This window comes from Marmota monax, unplaced genomic scaffold (genome assembly GCF_021218885.2).
Source record: "Marmota monax isolate L192 unplaced genomic scaffold, Marmota_monax_Labrador192_F-V1.1 WCK01_AAM20220418_F8-fsc00050, whole genome shotgun sequence".
NCBI lineage: Eukaryota > Metazoa > Chordata > Mammalia > Rodentia > Sciuridae > Marmota > Marmota monax.
This window is the reverse complement of record NW_026694552.1, coordinates 12805599-12825099: the sequence shown is the minus strand read 5'-3', so window position 1 is coordinate 12825099 and position 19501 is coordinate 12805599. Positions and strand designations below refer to the sequence as shown.

Sequence of the window (19501 nt, the reverse complement as noted above, 5' to 3'; positions counted from 1 at the left end):
TATCTTTTTTTTTTGGGGGGGAGGGTTCTGGGGATTGAATTTAGGGACACTTGACCACTGAGCCACATCCCCAGCCCTATTTTGTATTTAATTTACAGACAGGGTCTCAATGAGTTGCTTAGCACCTTTTTCTGAGGCTGGCTTTGAGTTCACGATCCTCCCATCTCAGCCTCCCAAGCCGCTGGGATTACAATCATGTGCCATTGCGCCTGGCACTTAACGTGATTTGTTAAAAGAGAGAACAACGATGTAGCAGTAATCTAGATTGAGATATAATTTATATAACATAAAACTCACCTTTTTCAAAAATACTATATAGTAGTTTTTAGTACATTCACAAAGTTATGAAATAACTACCACTATCAAATTCCAGAATATTTTCGAAGAAACTCCTTAAACAATCACATTATATTCTCCGCTCCCTGTAGCCTCTGACAACCACTCATCTATTATGTCTATGGATTTTCCCATTCTAAATATTTTATATGAATAGAATTATAGAATATATGGTCTTTTGTGACTGGCTTCTTTCGCTTAGCAAAATATAAATTCTTCCATGTTGCAGCATGTGTTAGTACTTCACTCCTTTTTGTGGCTAAATAATATAATAATATTGCATAGATGTACTCTATTTTGTCTATCTATTTATCATTGATGGACATTTAGAGATAATCTGTATTTACTAATCTTTGTCATAAAATACAAAGAAAAAGTTAAAATATTTTATTGATTTTATTTTAGTTAATCCTCCTCAGGATTTTGTGATAGTGGATCCTGGATATTTAGGTTATCTTTATTTACAATGGCAACCTCCACTGGCTCTGGAAAATTTTAAGGAATGCACAATAGAATACGAATTACAGTACAGAAACATCAATAGCAAAAGATGGAAAGTAAGTAAAGCATGTACTTACAATATTAGAGTTATCATTAGGTATTTTCTTGTGATTCTTCTGACTATTGTGTCTACTCTAATTCTCATATTGCAATAGTTCTAATTAGTATAAAACAAACTACCATGTCTGTGTATATCTCCTATCCTGCTAAATATGTTTTCGCCCCATCTACTGTTAAGACTACCACTGGAGATACAGGAAAAAAGATACTTGGTCCCATGGAATATGAACTGGAAGAGCAGTTGTTTCACCATATTTTATAATTACTTATTATTTTAGTCCATTTTCCATTGCTATAATAAAATGCCTGAGGCTGGGTGATATATAATGGAAAAAAAAGGTTTATTTGGCTCATAGTGGTGGAGGCTGAAGGTCTAAGATTGTGTGGCCCATTTGTTCAGTCTCTGTTGAGGGACTGAAGGCTGATGGCATTACAGTGGAAGCATGTGTGAAAGGGAGGGATCACATGGTGAGATAGGAAGCCAGAGAGTGAGAAGGGACCAGTCTTAACGTTTTATAATATGAAACTCTTATAGGAATTAATTGGCATCCTAAGAGAATTACATTATTTTCTTCTGAGGGCAGTGCCCCCAATAACCTAATCACCTTCTGCTACACTCTGCCTTTTAAAGGTTCCACCACCTCCCAACATTGTCACACTGAGGACCAAGCTTCAAACACATGAACCCCCTGGGGGATACACTCAGACCATATTTATCCATAGTACTTATAGATTTAGACATGGGTTTTATATATGCTACTGTATTGTGGGTTTTTTTCTCTGTAGGAGTCAAGCAACTTGACTCCAAGTTGTGCCCCACCAAACACAACTTGGTTCTTTGCATGTATTGTAGTAAGTTCTTAATGAAAGTTGATTGAATTATGAACTATTTACTTCCTTGGCAATCACGTTCATTTGAAAATTCCTGTGGTAGAAAGCATCCTGTTACTTCCATAATTCAGCTAGGTAGTTTCAAGGGACAATTCAAATAAACATTTATTTAGCAACTTTTTGAACTAGCCACTCTGTAAGATATCAGGAATATAAGAATTAAATAATATATGATTTTCATCCTCCAGGATCTTACAATTTGTCCATCTTTCTTCAGCTACCTCCAGGATTTTACTTTATGTGATTCCTGAAGGCTTCATATTATATTGGAAGGGTCAAGGGTCAAATCATTTGCCATGTAATGTACATATGGTATGTGAAATTCCTCAAATTGGTTCCAAGCTGGTTACAGACATAGAACCTTTTTTCTCTTCCAGAAGTTTTTGTTTTTGTTTTGAATTAGATGCTAAGATTCAAATAATCTTATCAAATGATATGATATACAGAGGTGATCTCTGCTGCAAATATTTCTGGAGCAACAGAGGAGATAATCACCAGGAGTATCTTAGATGTTGGGAACTTTCCAGGGTATCAATAACCTCTCAGTTTTATTAGTGTGATTCACTATACCATGGCTGTTTCTAAGTTTGACTTTGTCTTGTCTTTTTATCAAACAGACCATCATTACTAAGAACCTGTATTATAAAGATGGGTTTGATCTTAACCAAGGGATTGAAGCAAAGATACACACACTTTTGTCAAGGCAATGCACAAATGGATCAGAAGTGCAAAGTTCATGGTCAGAAGCTACTTATTGGACATCAGAACAAGGTTAAAACAAGGCTCCCTTTTTACATTTAATGTTACCAGAACAATCTACGTAGGGAATAACTTCCTTAAATCTTGGGCACCAGAACGTATATATGATAGATCCAGTGACAGTGTGGCACAAAATAGAATCCTTCTTAGTAGCGAGTGACATGCCTTTCTGAATCATTTAATTCAGTAAAGATGTTTGACAAAAACCTATATCTTGCTGGGTGTTGGTGGCACACGCCTGTAATCCCAGCAGCTCAGGAGGCTGAAGCAGGAGGATTGAAAGTTCAAAGCCAACCTCAGCAAAAGTGAGATGCTAAGCAACTCAATGAGACCCTGTCTCTAAATAAAATACAAAATACGGCTGGGGATGTGGCTCAGTGGTTGAGTGCCCCTGAGTTCAATCCCTGGTACCCCCCAAAAAAAAACCCCTACATCTTAATACATTAATACAATCGCCAGTATGGGGGTCGTGTTAGTAAATGTGTATTTGCTCAACTCCTCACAGCATCATAGAATTATCAATTTAATATTTTGGCATCTGTTAGTGTCAGTGAGTTCCAATAACTTCCTCTCAAAATATTCCCATTATGTTGATTGCTAAATGAAGTAGTGAGGCCAAAGGAAGTGAAATAAAATTTCATAATGAATTTGCAAATGATTCATTATCATGTCTTTGAAGTATTCATAGTTCTTTCATTTCTTAGGAAGTCTGGAAACTAAAATTCAGGACATGGTTTGTGTATATTACAACTGGCAATATTTAATCTGTTCTTGGAAACCTGGCATAGGTGCACATTTGGATACCAATTACACCTTGTTTTATTGGTAAGTATTTTTATAGTTGGAATTCCATGTTAGAAAAATATCTACCAAATCAGTCCACAATATGTTTTACTATATTTCCACTAAATTAAGTTCACTGTATTTATCAGATTTGTATTTCTGATGGTGTTGATTATAATTACTTGGAGTTTTTGCCTGGCATGGTGGCACATACCTGTAATCCCTGTGGCTCAAGAGGATGAGGCAGGAGGATCGCGAGTTCAAAGCCAACCTCAGCAAAAGTGAGGTGCTGAGCAACTCAGTGAGACCCTGTCTCTAAATAAAATACAAAATAATAGGGCTGGGGATGTGGCTCAGTGGTCGAGTGCCCCTAAGTTCAATCCTCAGTACCTCCCCCCTAAAAATTTACTTGGGGTTTTCAATGGGAGTAAGTGGGTTTGGGCTGCAGATTCTATAAGGCATTCTATGAGTGAGATCATAGAATGTTGTTTTTATACTTGATTAAATTTTGTATCCTTTAGATAGATAGAGCTATAATCTAAAACATTTGGGTGTAATTTGTATTCTTGCCTTTTTATTTTACTCTTTTTTTTGGAGGGGGGTACCAGGGATTGAACTTAACCATTGAGCTACGTCCCCAGCCCTTTTTTACGTTTAGAGACAGGGTCTTACTGAGGTGCTTAGTGCCTCACTAAGTTGCTGGCTTTGAACTCATGATCCTCCTGCCTCAGCCTCCTGAGACACTGGGTTTATAGGCATGCACCACCACTCCCTGTATTCTTGCCCCTTTAAAAATTAGTTATTAAACAGTATCCATTTTCTGGCTCCTTACCTTTGTTAACTGTCACTGAGGCTTTTAAACTTAAAGCCATCTTAACTCTTCTGTTTCCTTCTTTCCTTGCTTGTTTCATAGTAGCACGATCCCAGGTACTGATACTCCTTTGCAAAGTTGCACATCTATTTTTCATTCCCCATCTCTATCGTAAGAAGCTCACTTTAGTCTCCCCTCATTTCACATCTGGTTGATTGTCATAGCCTCCCAAATGATGATGGCTCTGCTTCCAATCCCTCCCCTTCCAGTCTGACTCCTTGCTGTTCGTTCTGCACACTGTAGCCAGCTTTATCTTCTTACATGGCCATTTTTATATGCCACCCCTGTGTTCAAAAACCTCTGGGAGCTACAGATTGCCCCCAGGGTGAATTCTAGCCTGCCATTCAAGTCTCTGCTTCCTTGTGTCACTGCCTTTCCAATAGTACTTTCTATTATCACCAATGCAAATGTACCACTCCATTTAGATCCATCTCTACATTGTTTTCTCACCTGAGTTTATGCCCTTTTATGCCTATATATGTGTTGCCATCTGGGATGCCCTCTGGCTCTCTCTTTTACCAACTCCTATTCATCCTTCAAAACCAGTCTACTCTCCAATTTCATGGACATTTTATTGATCATGTCAACTTCTGTTCAGGTTTTTTTTCTTTGAACTATTACTTTTTATAGCTCTCAATTATTTATTGTTTAGATGGTATTTAAAACTGTGCATGGGCTGGGGATGTGGCTCAAGTGGTAGCGCGCTGGCCTGGCATGCGTGCGGCCCGGGTTCAATCCTCAACACCACATACAAACAAAGATGTTGTGTCCGCCGAAAACTAAAAAATAAATATTAAAAAATTTCTCTCTAAAAAAAAAATAAATAAATAAAATTGTGCATGTGTGCTTTGTCTCTTCAACTTTTTGGAGTTGGCGGGCATAAATTGTTTCTTATATTTCTTTTGACCATCTCCAGAGTGCTATGCTCACAGGAGATTAGCATTACATATTAAATAAATGAATGAAACAAATGATAGCATTGGTAAATTGGTAGGTAAGTACCAAAACTTATGCATTTACTAAATAAAATAAAATCAAGAGAGGACACAATGATGCTGTTTGTGAGCTTTAGGTTCAAATTATCATGACATCTTTCTTTAGAAAACTGTATGCATGACTAGGTATAAATTATTAATACTCCTGAGAACTAGATTCTAATCCCGGCTCTGGCATCATTTAACTTGTTGGCCTTGAGTGCATAATTTCCCCTTTGGGGGCCTCAGTTTCCTCACCTAGAAGTGGATGGATAACTTTTGAAGGTCTAAATTATTTGTTCTTAATTCAACAAATATTAAGCATCTACTAAGTTCCAAGATAAAAGTATGAATAAGACAAAGGAACTACTCTCTTGAATGCAATGGGTCATGTTCAATGCAAATTTAACTTCACTTAGTGGAATGGGGGGAATAAATACTAACATTTTAGAGAGTGGGGAAAAGTGGGTGGCCTGGGCTTCTCCACTGGCACAAAGTAAGTCTGTAAAAAGTCAAGTCTTCCAAACTCTAATCAGGTGAACTAATCATAAGACTACAATTTTGCAAACTCTGCCTGAAGTCAATATTTGGCATAAAATTAATTTAGTAGAGTCAAGCTCTTTTCACTATCATCTTATCAGCTTCTATCTTGGCCCAATTTCAAAACAGACTTTGACTGCTTTTAAAGCAAATGTCACATTTTGCATTGCAAGCTATTTTTTAGGAAGATAAACCAGGCATTTATTGCTTTAGAAATCAGTATGGAACCGCCCACTCCTAATTCCCATTAACAGTATTACCGGAATGAGGTTAACTTTAAATGACATTTCTTGTTTAGGAGAATGGGAAAATTAGACATGTACTTGCCAAACAACTTCTCCTTTTCTTCCTCCCACCCACAGTTGACTTTCTGAGATTTATATCTTAATGTGTTTTGTATACTCAGAGGATTTTCATTCATTTTATTAAAAAATACAATATTTTGTAAGTCTACTTTTTGATGTGCTTTCTTTCACAATAATTTTCCAAGTAAAATATTAAAAAGGCAGCATCATGCATGATTATTTATATAAACCCTAGGATTTCTTAGTAGGAATCTTATTCTTTGATTCTCAAATCCTGTTGGTGAGTCAACATGATGTAATTACATGAGTAAGAATCCTCGTTTCATCTTTGAGATCGTGTGCAGACTACCATCAGATTGTAAGCTCCATGAAATTATAGTCTATATCTGCTTTCCCTACTGTTGAATCCTTAGTACTTGTAGCATGCAGCATATACTAGGTGCTAAATATTTTGTTATTAAATGTTTTTTTTATTCACAAGGATTTTTAAGATAATTGAAAATGAAGCACCATGACACTAGCAGGTACTGTTAAACACAATTCTTGCAATACTTCTTTTTACAGGTATGAGGGCTTGGAACATACATCACAGTGTGTCGATTATATCAAGTCTAATGGAGTAAATGTTGGATGCACTTTTCCCTCTTTGGAGTCATCAGACTATAAAGATTTCTTTGTCTGTGTTAATGGATCATCAGAATCCAAGCCTATCAGATCCAGCTATTTCATTTTCCAACTTCAAAATATAGGTGATATAAACAAACAACTTCAAATTCTTCTTCTTTTTTTTTTCCCAACCACTTGAGGGAAAGAGAGATAGAGGCAGATAGGGAATGAGAGAAAGAGAGATGAAGAGACTCATGGAAGTGCAAAGCCAGAAAAATCAAGGCAGTCTAGTGTATGAGGAAATATGGAAAACAGGAAATGGAATGAAGTATACAGCATCATTTTCATTTAGAAATCATAATTTATTTCCCAGCATCAAAGAATTTGCATATGGTACTTGGTTCAGTGTGAGTGACAGAGTAATTATGGAATCTCTTATTCCCAGGCCATGATATGCAAATGGTTGGCTATTTTCTGAGTCTGTTCTCCGTTCTAACAGTGAAAAGAGTGACAGGTTCTAGAGTCAGCCAGAAGTAGGTTTGAATGTTGAATCAACCACTTTCTAGTTGTGCAACTTTGGGCAAGTTTTTTTTAACATGTGTTTCAATTCCCATATTAGTAAAATGAAAATAATAGGTGACTACCTCATAGATTTAATGTGAGACATGAATGAGATCATGTTGCAGCATCCCTGTTACACTGTCTGATTGTCATAAGCACAACATAAGGGGTTAGCATTTAGTACGAGTTGTGGTAGTACTGGTTGTGGTTATTGTTTCTTAAGCTACAAACTGGGAAAATTATCAGAATGGTTTGGATCTTCTAACTTTTCTCTTGGGTTTAAATATTTATCAGCATAAGATATATTTAAAAAATGAGTTCCAAAATAGCCAAGTTTCTCAATAAACTCATTTTGATTGGCAAGTGATTATGATTTTAATTCATATCATAGGCAATAAATAATCTTGAGCCACCTCCTTTAACCCTGGAAGTTTCTGATACTAGATGTCCCCACCTTTGGATAAGGTTCTAATTTTAACAACCTCCATGGTAAAATGGTTTCCTTCTGCTTTTCAGTTAAACCTTTGCCACCAGACTATCTTAATCTTACTGTGAAGAATATATTTGAAATTAACCTGAAATGGAGCATACCTAAAGGACCCATTCCAGCTAAGTGTTTCATTTATGAAGTTGTGCTCACAGGAGATGAAACTTCCTGGATGGTACGAACATTGAATTTATTTAGGAAAGTCAAAACATAGCATTTTTTACATAAATTAGGACACTTGAAAACACAAATCATTTGCTAGCCACAAAAAGAATGAAACATGACATGTATCTTAGTTTAATTTCCAGAAACTCAAATCTAGTGGACAAAAGAAAGATGTTTCCAGTCTGAAAGCATAATCAGTCATACTGATGTTAAAACAATATTGGATTTTGGAGATAATCTAGTCACTTGTTTCCAATTTTTAATCAATAAATGAAAGTTACCAAGGGACTAAAATGGATTGTGAAGAGGCCTCAGATAAAAATAAACAAACAAAAAAACCCAACACAGACAAAAAACCAATTATTTTGGGGGGGACCAGGGATTGAACTCAGAGGGGCTTAACTAATGAGCCACATCCCCAGCCTTTTTTATATTTTATTTAGAGACAATGTCTTGCCAAGTTGCTGAGGATGGCTTTGAACTCATATCCTCCTGCCCCAGAGTGTGTCACCATGCCCAGCACAAAAACAATTCTTGAGGAAAAACCATGAGGTCAAAATCAGAATATGACACTACTCTAAGGGACTGGTTTAACCAGGGAAGAGGGGCTTAGCACAGGGGAAGTAGGGAAGAGTTCTAAGACAAACTACCAAACAGCATCAACAATGTGGTATTTGTTGTTTAACCCCACATTGTTATATGCTAATTTTATTCATGGTTTCCAACTTAGAGAGTGGTGGGAAAAAGTAAGCCACTAATTCTAATTAATTCATTTCGTATACAAAGGAGAAAACTAGTTGTTGAATTGACTTACAGGTCCCAGAGAGGTGAGTTGACTTCATAATCAAATTACACAGCTAGAACTGTAATCAAGATCTGATTCCCAGCTGACTTAATCTACACTACATTATGATAAGTTACAACAAATGAAAAACTGTTATTTTGGATGGGAAAAGCTTTCAGCTCTTAGAAATGCAAAATTGAAGTAATTACTTTAGTGGTTTTTTTTTTTCCCCTGTGAAATCACCCAATTTGAGATATTCTTGTATCTGCAATGATAGTTTCATGTCAATCCAAGCACTATTACACATGTCTTATGGAGTAAGAACAAGAGGGAAAAAAAAAAAAACAGCTTATGTATATGAACTCTATAGTTTCCATAGAAACCACATTTACATGATGGTTCTGTCTTTTGGAAACTCAGTGGATATAGCATCTTCCAGTTTATAGGAACAGGGAGATTTCACACTAGTCTATTATAATGGGCATTATAAACACCAAGGAATTTTGCCCTCTCACACATGCTGTCTTTATCATCACTTTAGCAAAAAAATTAAAATATAGATAAGGAAGGGAAGAAAAAAAAGATTGAAAAAACCCCACCATACAGAGAGATAATCACTGCTAGGATTATACCTTTCTGTTCTTTCGATGCATATATTTTCTTAAAAAAAAAAAGCCAAACCCACATTGAAAATGACAGATGGAATTTCTCTAATAGAAATTAGATTAAATAATGACATCTCATTTTTTTTTCCCTTGGCTTTTAGACCACCACAACTGAAAATGAAATCCACATCCCGAGAACATCAAATGAAAGCCAACAACTCTGCTTTTTAATAAGAAGCAAAGTGAATATTTATTGCTCAGAAGATGGACTTTGGAGTGAGTGGAGTGACGAAGAATGCTGGATAGTAGGTATGAGCTAAAATGACAGTAACTAATTAACTGTAGCTGTTTGCTAGCAAATTAATTTTCTCTCAATGTATTTTGCAGTTATGGAGAGCAATGTCTCCTGCGTAGTCTATCAATGGAGAAGAAAAGTTAGCAAACACCTCAACCAAACACAGATTTCTTGAAAGTCTATATTCATGTAGAAATAGAAGTCTTGTTATGCACGATCGTGTTATTTTTTGGTACCAGGGATTGAACTCAGGGGCACTCGACCACTGAGCCACATCCCCAACCCTCTTTTGTATTTTATTTAGAGACAGGGTCTCATTGAGTTGCTTAGTGCCTCCTGTTGCTGAGGCTGGCTTTGAACTCATGATCCTCCTGCCTTAGCCTCCCTAGCAGCTGGGATTACAGGCATGTGCCACTGTGCCCAGCAACAATCTTGTTTTTTTAACTGTTGGTAAAGAGAATATATTTATCATCACTGTAGCAAAAAAATTAAAATATACGTAAGGAAGGGAAGAAAAAAATTATTTTTTGTCAGGGGAGGGCAGGAGACTATAGTAATCAATATTTTCTTATGCTTTCAGATTTCAAGAGAACAGAAATCTTAAAGTAAGGCTAGGTCTTCATACACTTATTTCCAAGTGTCTAGTACTATGCCTAAGAGATATTTTTCTAACAAGAAGTTATGATTGGTAAAATACATATTCTAGTCACCTACAATACTAATTTAAAGTGACATGAACATTCAAATTATATAGCAGTATAAAAGAAAAAGCCTAGAAAGTGAAGCAAAATATGGTAGTGTTTCAGAATATATTAGCTTAATTAGTAGAAATTACTAATAATGGTTCAAAATTGAAAGAAATCAACTCAGCATTGCTCTTCCAGGAATGTAAATACTGATGCAGCTATAAATACATATACAGATACGCTGGCCTTTCTATATAAATCATACTTTTTTTTTTTTTGGTACTGAGATTGAACCCATGTGTGTTTAACCACTGAGCCACATCCCCAGCCCTTTTTTAATATTTTATTTAGAGACAGGGTCTCAATGAGTTGCTGAGGGCCTCGTTAAATTGCTGAATCTGGCTTTGAATTTGAGATCCTCCTGCCTCAGCCTCCCGAGACTCTGGGATTACAGGTGTGCGCCACCACACTTGGCCCATGCATCTCCTTTCATGTGGTCCTTCTATAGTGGAATCTCTGACTATTGTCCCTCTGTGAATATAGTGATAGTATTGTTCTTTTTCATTTGTCAAACTTATTAAGCAGTTATTGTGTGTCAGATTCTTTTCAACCATTTCATGTCCAGCCGTAAAGAAATCCGTACATTCGTGGAATTTACATTTTATTCCCAAGTTGGGGAGACAGGCAATAAACAAAGAAGCCAAATACATAATCACTAAGGATTATAGAGACAAAATAAGCAGGACAGGGTAGAACTCAGTTAACCAAGAGTTATATACAGATTCCGAAAAAAACATAGTTGTAGTTGGACACAATACCTTTATTTTATATTTTATTAGCTGTTGATGGACCTTTATTTATTTATATGTGGTGCTGAGAATCAAACCCAGTGCCTCACACATGCTAGGCAAGCGCTCTGCCACTGAGCCACAACCCCAGCCCCTATTTATTTATTTTTAAATATTTATGTTTTAGTTATAGTTGGACGCAATATATATATATATTTTAATGTGGTGCTGAGGATCCAACCCAGGGCCTCATGCATGCTAGGCAAGTGCTCTACCTCTGAGCCACAACCCCAGCCCCGTATTTTATTTATTTATTTTTATGTGGTGCCGAGGATCAAATTCAGGGCCTTGCCCATACTAGACCAGTGCTCTACCGCTGAGCCACAACCCCAGCCCCAGAAAGAACATTTTTGATCTTACATTTTTCATTTTTGCCACGGCTATTAGAAATCTGGAGACTCTGTAATGTTATGTTCTGATGACATTTTGTCATTAGTCAGTGCATTGTATAAAATGGATATGGCAAATTTTTAACCAGATCCTTCAAATATATATCCTTTTGTGTGGTTTATACACAATCTTATCAGTAATATTTATTTATTTATTTATCTATCTATTTATTTATTTATTTTGGGGGGAATATCAGGGATTGGACCCAGGGGTACTCAGCCACTGAGTCATATCCCCAATCATTTTTTGTATTTTATTTTGAGACAGGGTCTTGTTAAATTACTAAGGGCCTCTCTAAATTGCCGAGGCTGGCTTTAAACCTGTGATATTTTTGCCTCAGCCCCCCGAGCCGCTGGGATTACAGTCATGCACCAAGGAACCTGGCTTAGTAGAATTTTAATGAAATTAGGAACAAAGAATTTCTTGAGTATCATGTTGTCTTAGTTCTTTAGGATTTTTTTGTTTGTTTGTTTTTGGTACTTGGAATTGAACCTAAGAGTACTGTTCCTCTAAGCTACATCCCCAGACATTTTTATATTTTATTTTGAGACAGGGTCACATCAAGTTGCCCAGGCTGGCCTCGAATTTGATTTAACATGGTGTATATTACTCCAAAACAAGTGGGAGATTCTAGTTGGGAAAGGACAAACTGTTTCCTTTTGAGTTTGTCTCATGATTTCTTGCTATTCAAAACCATTGAAACCTCATTTCTAAAATAATAAAACAGAAAAGAAAAACCTTGGCTTTCCCTGTAGACTCTAAAATGTGAGATAACATTAAAAAAAAAAAAGTGCAAATGTAATCTTGAACCTGGCATGGTGGCCTGTGTTTGTAGCTTTTAAGAAGTTGGAGACTAGCCTCACTATATTAAAAAAAAGAAGGAGGAAGATGACCTTGAAAGATTAGCTCCAAAAGCAGAGGCATGGGGAGGGAGGCTGTTTGCAGGGGGCAGTGCAGTAAGCATCTGTACAAGAAGGACTTTAACAAGTTTTGGCAGAGCCACAGTTCACAGTCATTTCTTTTCTTTCTTTTTTTTTTTTAAGTTGTTGATGGACTTTTATTTTTATTTATTTATATGTGGTTCTGAAAATTAAACCCAGGGCCTCACACATGCTAGGCAAGTGCTCTACCCCTGGGCCACAACCCCAGCCCTCACAGTCATTTCTTTCTTTTTTTTTTTTTTTTTTTTTTTTTACTTTTTTTGGTACCAGGGATTGAACTCAGGGGCACTGAACCATTGAGCCACATCCCCAGCTCTATTTTGTATTTTTATTTAGAGACAGGGTCCCTCGAAGTTGCTTAGCACCTCACTTTTGCTGAGACTGGTTTTGAACTTTCGATCCTCCTGCCTCAGCCTCCCCAGCCCCTGGGATTACAGGCATGCACCACTATGCCCGGCTCACAGTCATTTCTTGAAGAGCATAATTTACTAGGAAACACTGAAATTGTAGCCAGACAGCTAATAAGGACATTTAGTTCTATTAAGTCTATTACCATTATTATTAATTACTTAATTATTAATTATTATTATTAATTACTTAATAATTAATTATTAATTATTATTATTACCAATATTATTAAGTCTATTACCATCTTTTTGAAAGTAAGCATTTTAGTGATGCCAAAAGTATAAGTGTTCCAGCAAGTGAAAAATGTGAAGCTTAACTCAAAAGAAAGCAAGTGTGAAAGAGACTCCAGATGAGGGGCCACCCAAATTCATAGAATCTGTTCTAAAACAGAAAGATAGCCAGGTGTGGTGGCACATGCTGATAATCCTAGGCTGGGTCAGAAGGATCTCAAGTTCCAGGCCAGCCTCAGTAAATTTGGAGAGACCGTGTGTCAAAAAGCTGGAGATGTGGCTTAATGGAATCATGGCCCTGGGTGCAATCTCTAGTATCTGCTCCCCGCCCCCCCCCCCCCCACACACACACATACACACAAGGGGCAGGGAATAAAACCAACTTTTCTAAAAAAGGGAGATGTTCATTGTTGATACACTAGAACACTACAGGACAGGACTGTTGTTGATACTAATATTCAAATGAGTCCAAAGAAGAAGAAAAATGTCAAGCCTTCAAGTTTTAAGGTTGGAATAGTCCAAGTTATCAGAGGATGAGATAAATCACTTCTGGCTATGAGTAAAGAACAAAAGGCTATACTGGAGACTGAATCAGAATGGGTTTATGAGAAGAAAGAACAGTCTGATGCCCAGATTCTGCCAAATGCAAAACTCATTTTTAAGGTAGAATTACTGAATGATGATTGAAATAGCAGCATTTCAGATCTAAAGACAGCACCAGTGATAAAACTTGGCCCTAAAATTTATATAGGTAATTAGAACTTGTTACTTTCATAAAGAAAGGGTCACCTAGAAAATTCAAGGAGTTAAAATTTGTTTACTGGATCCCAACTTTTGAGAAATGTAATCCCTTATAAATTCCTGAAGTGTAATATATTTTACTGTAGCTTTGTAAAATATTGATTAAGAAGAACTGTTTTTCTTTTATCTCATGCTGTGAGCTAAGAGGCTGAATAAAAATTTCTCTACTGTTAAAAAAAGACTAGCTCCATTCCTCATGCACACATATATTTTTATTGAAGAGGAGCTCCTGCTCCTTACAGCATCAGGTGATATAAGTAAACATTTGATTTGCTGAGAGTTAAAAGATTTACAGAACATATTTGTTTAATCACTCGACTAATATTTTATTATTTACTTATTTAACACTGGAGATTGAACACCAGGGCATTCTACCAGTGAGCTCAATTCCCACCCCTTATTATTTTTTATTTTAAATTTTGAGACAGGATCTCACTAGGTTTCCTGGGCTGTCCTCAAACTTTCAATCCTTATGCTTCAGCTTTCTGGGTTTATGGAATTAAAAGCATGCACAACCGTGCCCAGTGGTATTTTTGTTAAGAGAGAGAGAGAGAATTTTTTAGTATTTATTTTTTAGTTCTTGGCGGACACAACATCTTTGTTTGTATGTGGTGCTGAGGATCGAACCCGGGTGCTACAGCTTGAGCCACATCCCCAGCCCCGCCCAGTGCTATTTTTAAATGAAAATTCACAAGGTCAAATTTTAAACAGAATCATATCAGGAAATGCACTTAGGGTAGTTATTTTTCTGATTGAAATTAAAAGAAGACACAGTTCAGGGACTAGGGGACGGTGCTCAGTGATAGAGTAACTGCCTAGCATGCCAAGGTCCTGGGTTCTATCTTTGATACTATCCAGAAAAAAGTCACAGTTCAATAAAGTAATTGTATAAACAAGTAGTTCACAAATGAATGGAATGATATATACTGAAATACCACTGTGGCATCTATACACTGACAAACACAGCAGGGGCTGCCGGGTTGCAAGGTTTAATGCAACTCTTCACCATTAACTAGAACTTTATTTATAAAATAATTTGATTTCAAAAATTAGTTATAAGGGGCTGGGGTTGTGGCTGGGGCTGGGGTTATGGCTCAGCGGTAGAGCACTTGCCTAGCACATGCGAGGCCCTGGGTTCGATCCTCAGCGCCACATAAAAATAAATAAATAAAATAAAGATATTGTATACAACTACAATTTAAAAAAGGAAGAAATGTTTTAAAAAATTAGATATAAGCCTCTAACAGTCTCCCTTTTGTGTGATTTTTAATCCTAGATGGCGTACGGATGAAAACTATGGTATTTTTTGTGATACCATTTATTTTTGTTTCATTTTTTATTTTATTAATAACTTGTCTGCTTTTGTATAAACAGAAAGCTGTACTGAAAAAGGTAAGTTGTGTAACATTATAATGTTTAGATTGAGACAGTAGATAACAAAAAAAGTCCTTTGTTTTTAACTGGTGGGCCTACATTTTATAACTTTGCCTCCTCACTGTGGGTACACAATTGATGCTGTATAGATTATGATGTCTTCAGAAAAATACAGTAATTCCAAAAATTGACCTAAAAGGCTACATTTTGGAATTTGGTGTGGTGTTAGTTTTATCAAAATAGGAGAATCATGTTCAGAATATGAAATACTATTTACTTCTAGATTAGTGAACATTGAAAGAGTTACAGGGAAAACAAAGGATTGGGAGAAAGTAGAGTGATGGAAAATGGTCATAGAGTGAAGTACACTACTAGTGTGGGTCTAGGTAGGAGACGTGTCAAAATGATAAAACATGCAGCCTGCCCTTGGAACTCTTGCACTAGTAGGAGGAGGCAAAATCCATGCAAAAACATAACCTGTGATACTACTTTTTTTTTTTCGTAGTGAGAATCAAACCCAGGGGTGCTTTACTAATGGGTTCTATCTTCATTCCTTTTTGGCGGGGAGAGAGAGGGCACCAGGGATTGAACTCGGGGGCACTTGACCACTGAGTTTTTTTTTTTTTTTTAGTTGTAGATGGACACAATGCCTTTATTTTGTTTATTTATTTTTTTTATGTGGTGCTGAGGATAGAACCCAGTGCCTCACACGTTAGGCGAGCGCTCTACCACTGAGCCACAACCCCAGTCCCCTATTTTGTATTTTCTTTACAGACAGAGTCTCATTGAGTTGCTTAGCACTTCTTTAAATTGCTGAGGCTGGCTTTGAACTCACGATCCTCCTGCATCAGCCTCCTAAGCCACTGTGATTACAGGCCACCATGCCCGTCTTCAGTCCTTTTTTTTTTTAAAACTATTTTATTTTACTTTATTTTTTATTTTGAGACAGGGTCTAAGTTGTAGAGGTTCTTTGATAAATTGCTAAGAACTTGCAATCTTCTTGCCTCAGGCTCCCTAGTTGCTGGGATTACAGGTGTGAGCCACCAGGCCCAGACTCTGAGATGACTTTAAATAATTGCTATTTGAGTTGGACTGATAATGTTATAAAATTTCAGAAGAGGAGGGGATCACTATGGGTTGGTGGGCTTTAAGGAGAAGTTGTAAATTGAAGGGAAAAAAATCTTAATACTATGAGTGTGCATGAAATGCTTCACTTTGTCTGCTGAATGCTTTGTTTTTTTTTTCTCTGAATTATTGATGATTTATTAATAACAGAGCTCTTTCTAAATTTCAGATTTTTCTCACAAAAAAAGAAGCTTTTTCTCATCAAGAGACACTATGCTGACTTACCAATTTCTAGTTATATGGCTGAAGGTTAAAATGAGTTTTATTAAATGGAACTTCAAATGTTGATTACATGTTACTGTAAAACTTTGTTGCATCTAAATAAGTTTTAGAGTACTGAAACCCTCAGCTAGTAGTAAATTTACTGGATTTTATGAAGTTTTTGTTTTCCTCATAAATCTGTAGTGATAGTGATGCACATAGAGAAGTCAAGGGATAGGTGAAATTTCTATTCAATGATGTATTAATAAAGTGATGTGATTTTCCAACTTGCCCTGAGTCTGGAGATATTACAGAGTTTTGAAAAATGAGGTTGTTGTGTGTTTTTTTTGTTGTTGTTGTTGGTTTTTTTTTTTTTTACTTGTTTTAAATTGCACTCTGGACAAAAGTATTCACCATTAATAAGATCATTTGGCTTTAAAAGTAACTTGAGAAGAGGACCATTTGGAAGCAAAAAGTTTTAAATACATTCATAGTCCTAAGTATGTGCTTCATATTTTATGAAAGAAAAAAGTGGGAAGAATGCAGTGCTTTAAGGCTGAAAATAAAGAAATGGCTAGGGATCATATTTGAGAAATTCAGAGGTCATAAACTACAAGAAAAAGCTTGGGAATTTCCCATACTAAGAGCAGACAGCCTTTCTTAATTTCAGACGGTGTGGGATTTTTGTTTGTGTTTTGTTTTGGTTTGGTTCAAAGACCAAAAGGCAAAAGCCTGTGAAATTGGTAAGAATCCTTTTAAAAGTACACACAAACTTCAGAGTCTACCTCAGTGTAGACTACCGAGGTGTAGATAGTTGCTTTAAAATTTAGGGAATAATGGACTACAGATTACAATCAAGAGCCAGGTTTGGGGGCTAGGGTTGTAGCTCAGTGGTAAAGCACTTGCCTAGGACGTGTGAGGCACTGGGTTTGATCTTCAGTACCACATTAGAAAATAAATAAATAAATAAGTAAAATGAAGGTATTGTGTCCATCTAAAACCAAAAAAAAAAAAAAAAAGAGCCAGGTTTTAGTTAGGACTATTTTCTATTTAATATTATTCAGAGTAGAGTAGGCATCACCTGGGAGCTTATTAAAAACTCTCCAACTAAGATTTACTCAGCAATCTACATTTTAACTACATCCTCCAGTGATTCATTTGCACATTCAACTTGAAAAACATGGATATATAATAGTATTTTAGAATGAAAATTCCTAAAATAATTTAATGGAGAGATAAGCTCATAAGCAGGGCAACAATTGTGAATATCATTGCCATTGATCATCTCTAAAAGGGAAAAATAACTAAAACGGAAGTGTAAACTAACTACTATCTTGTAATCAATGATATAATGCGCCACTCTTTCTGTAAGTAGACCTGTCATTATTAAACATTAAAATCCCTATGGTAATATGAATTAAGATATAATATGATAGACAATTGCTGTTAAACCAGGGCTTGCCAAAATTGTTGTTGGTATGCTTAGGGAATATTGGGGAGGAGAAAGGGATGTGGAGGAGAGAGGTCAAAGTCAAGCAGGGAAATGGCAGGCAACTCCATTCTGGGGTGCTGAGTGGGTTTTGGAGAGCTAGCATTCTAATTCCCCTGTTCAGGGCATGCATAACAGGCCTTTCTCATCAGAGGATTTCTGGAATGACTGACATAATCCTAGAAGTCCCAAACAGCATTGCTCTCAACAAATTGGATGTGAGAATCAATATCCATTGAATCTTAGAAAAGGTTCCCTGGAATTCCTGACCTGCTAGCCTGTGTAGGTTTACTAACCTTGCAATAATGTGAACCCAAACTTAATGAAGTTGAATTTTGTGAACTGCCTTTTTTATTGCATTATGATGGAATTTTAAGAAATTGAATTTTTCCCAAATGCTAGGTATACAGACAGTGCCCTAGGTCATAGTCCTAAGTCATCTGTCTTCTGCACCTGGGGCTGCTTCAGCCCTTCACTTGGTACCCTTCTCCTAAGATCTCCCAGATCCATCAACTAAAGTATAACACCTATTATAGCAGGAGGAGTCCTTCAGAACCTTACTCCAGGGCTGAGGTGAGCAAGGATAGTTTCATGGGTTATGTGTCCTGTGTAATTACAAAGGACCCCATGGTTGGAATAGCCCCAAACATGGTTTAATGATTTGCCATGTTGAAATTCTTAATAATGTTTGAAGAGAAGGCCCCATATTGCTTTCTCTACTCTGCCCTGCTAATTATGTAGCCACCCCTGAGAGCATCAGTTCTGATTAGACTATTTAAACTATACCATTAAAATGTGAACATCACCCATATTTTTTATATTGATAAATTAGAGATTGTAAACTTAGAAATCACTCTGATCATTTCATTCATTCTTCCATTCATCAGTCCATCTTAAATCCTATTCAACATTTATTACACATAGGCCATAATTCAGATACTCTGCTAGTGTAAACATATAGCTATCCAGACTGAGGGTCATCTGCATGAAGGGGAGAGAAGTGACATTTATCACATCTGCTATGAGTCAATTCTGTGTTAGGTGCTTTATATATGCTATTGTTATGCACCACATAATGACATTTCAGTCAATGATAGACCACATATATGATGGTGCTACCATAAGATTATATCACCTAGTGATATTGAAGCCATCTTAGTTTGTGTAAATGCACTCTATGATGATCATACTACAAAACAAATAACCTGAGGATTAATTTCTCAGAAAGTATTATTCCCTTTGTTTACTGACACATGACTGTATTTTAATGATCTTTTGATTCTTACTGCAATCAGAGTGGTGTTTAGTTCTCATTATAAATGAAGAAAAGCGCAGGTTAAAAATTTTGTCTTGGACTGGGGATATGGCTCAAGCGATAGCGCGCTCGCCTGGCATACGCGGGGCACTGGGTTCGATTTTCAGCACCACATTAAAAAAAATAAAATAAAGATGTTGTGTCCACCGAAAACTAAAAAATAAATATTA

At 36.4% G+C, this 19501-nt stretch overlaps 1 protein-coding gene across 5 annotated transcripts in view; it reads left to right on the top strand.

Annotated features, from left to right (window-relative positions):
• Nucleotides 1-16856, top strand: part of Il13ra2 (interleukin 13 receptor subunit alpha 2) — a 64232-nt gene extending 47376 nt beyond the window's left edge. For all 5 annotated transcript variants that reach the window (XM_046420889.2, XM_046420890.1, XM_046420891.2 and 2 more), the window contains 8 exons: nt 742-893; nt 2406-2559; nt 3252-3372; nt 6585-6769; nt 7704-7849; nt 9390-9537; nt 15104-15219; nt 16496-16856. In XM_046420889.2, coding sequence (XP_046276845.1) covers nt 742-893; nt 2406-2559; nt 3252-3372; nt 6585-6769; nt 7704-7849; nt 9390-9537; nt 15104-15219; nt 16496-16546 — 1073 coding nt within the window. In that variant the 3' untranslated portion in view covers nt 16547-16856. The remainder of the gene's footprint in view (nt 1-741; nt 894-2405; nt 2560-3251; nt 3373-6584; nt 6770-7703; nt 7850-9389; nt 9538-15103; nt 15220-16495) is intronic.
• Nucleotides 16857-19501: the final 2645 nt, after the last annotated feature.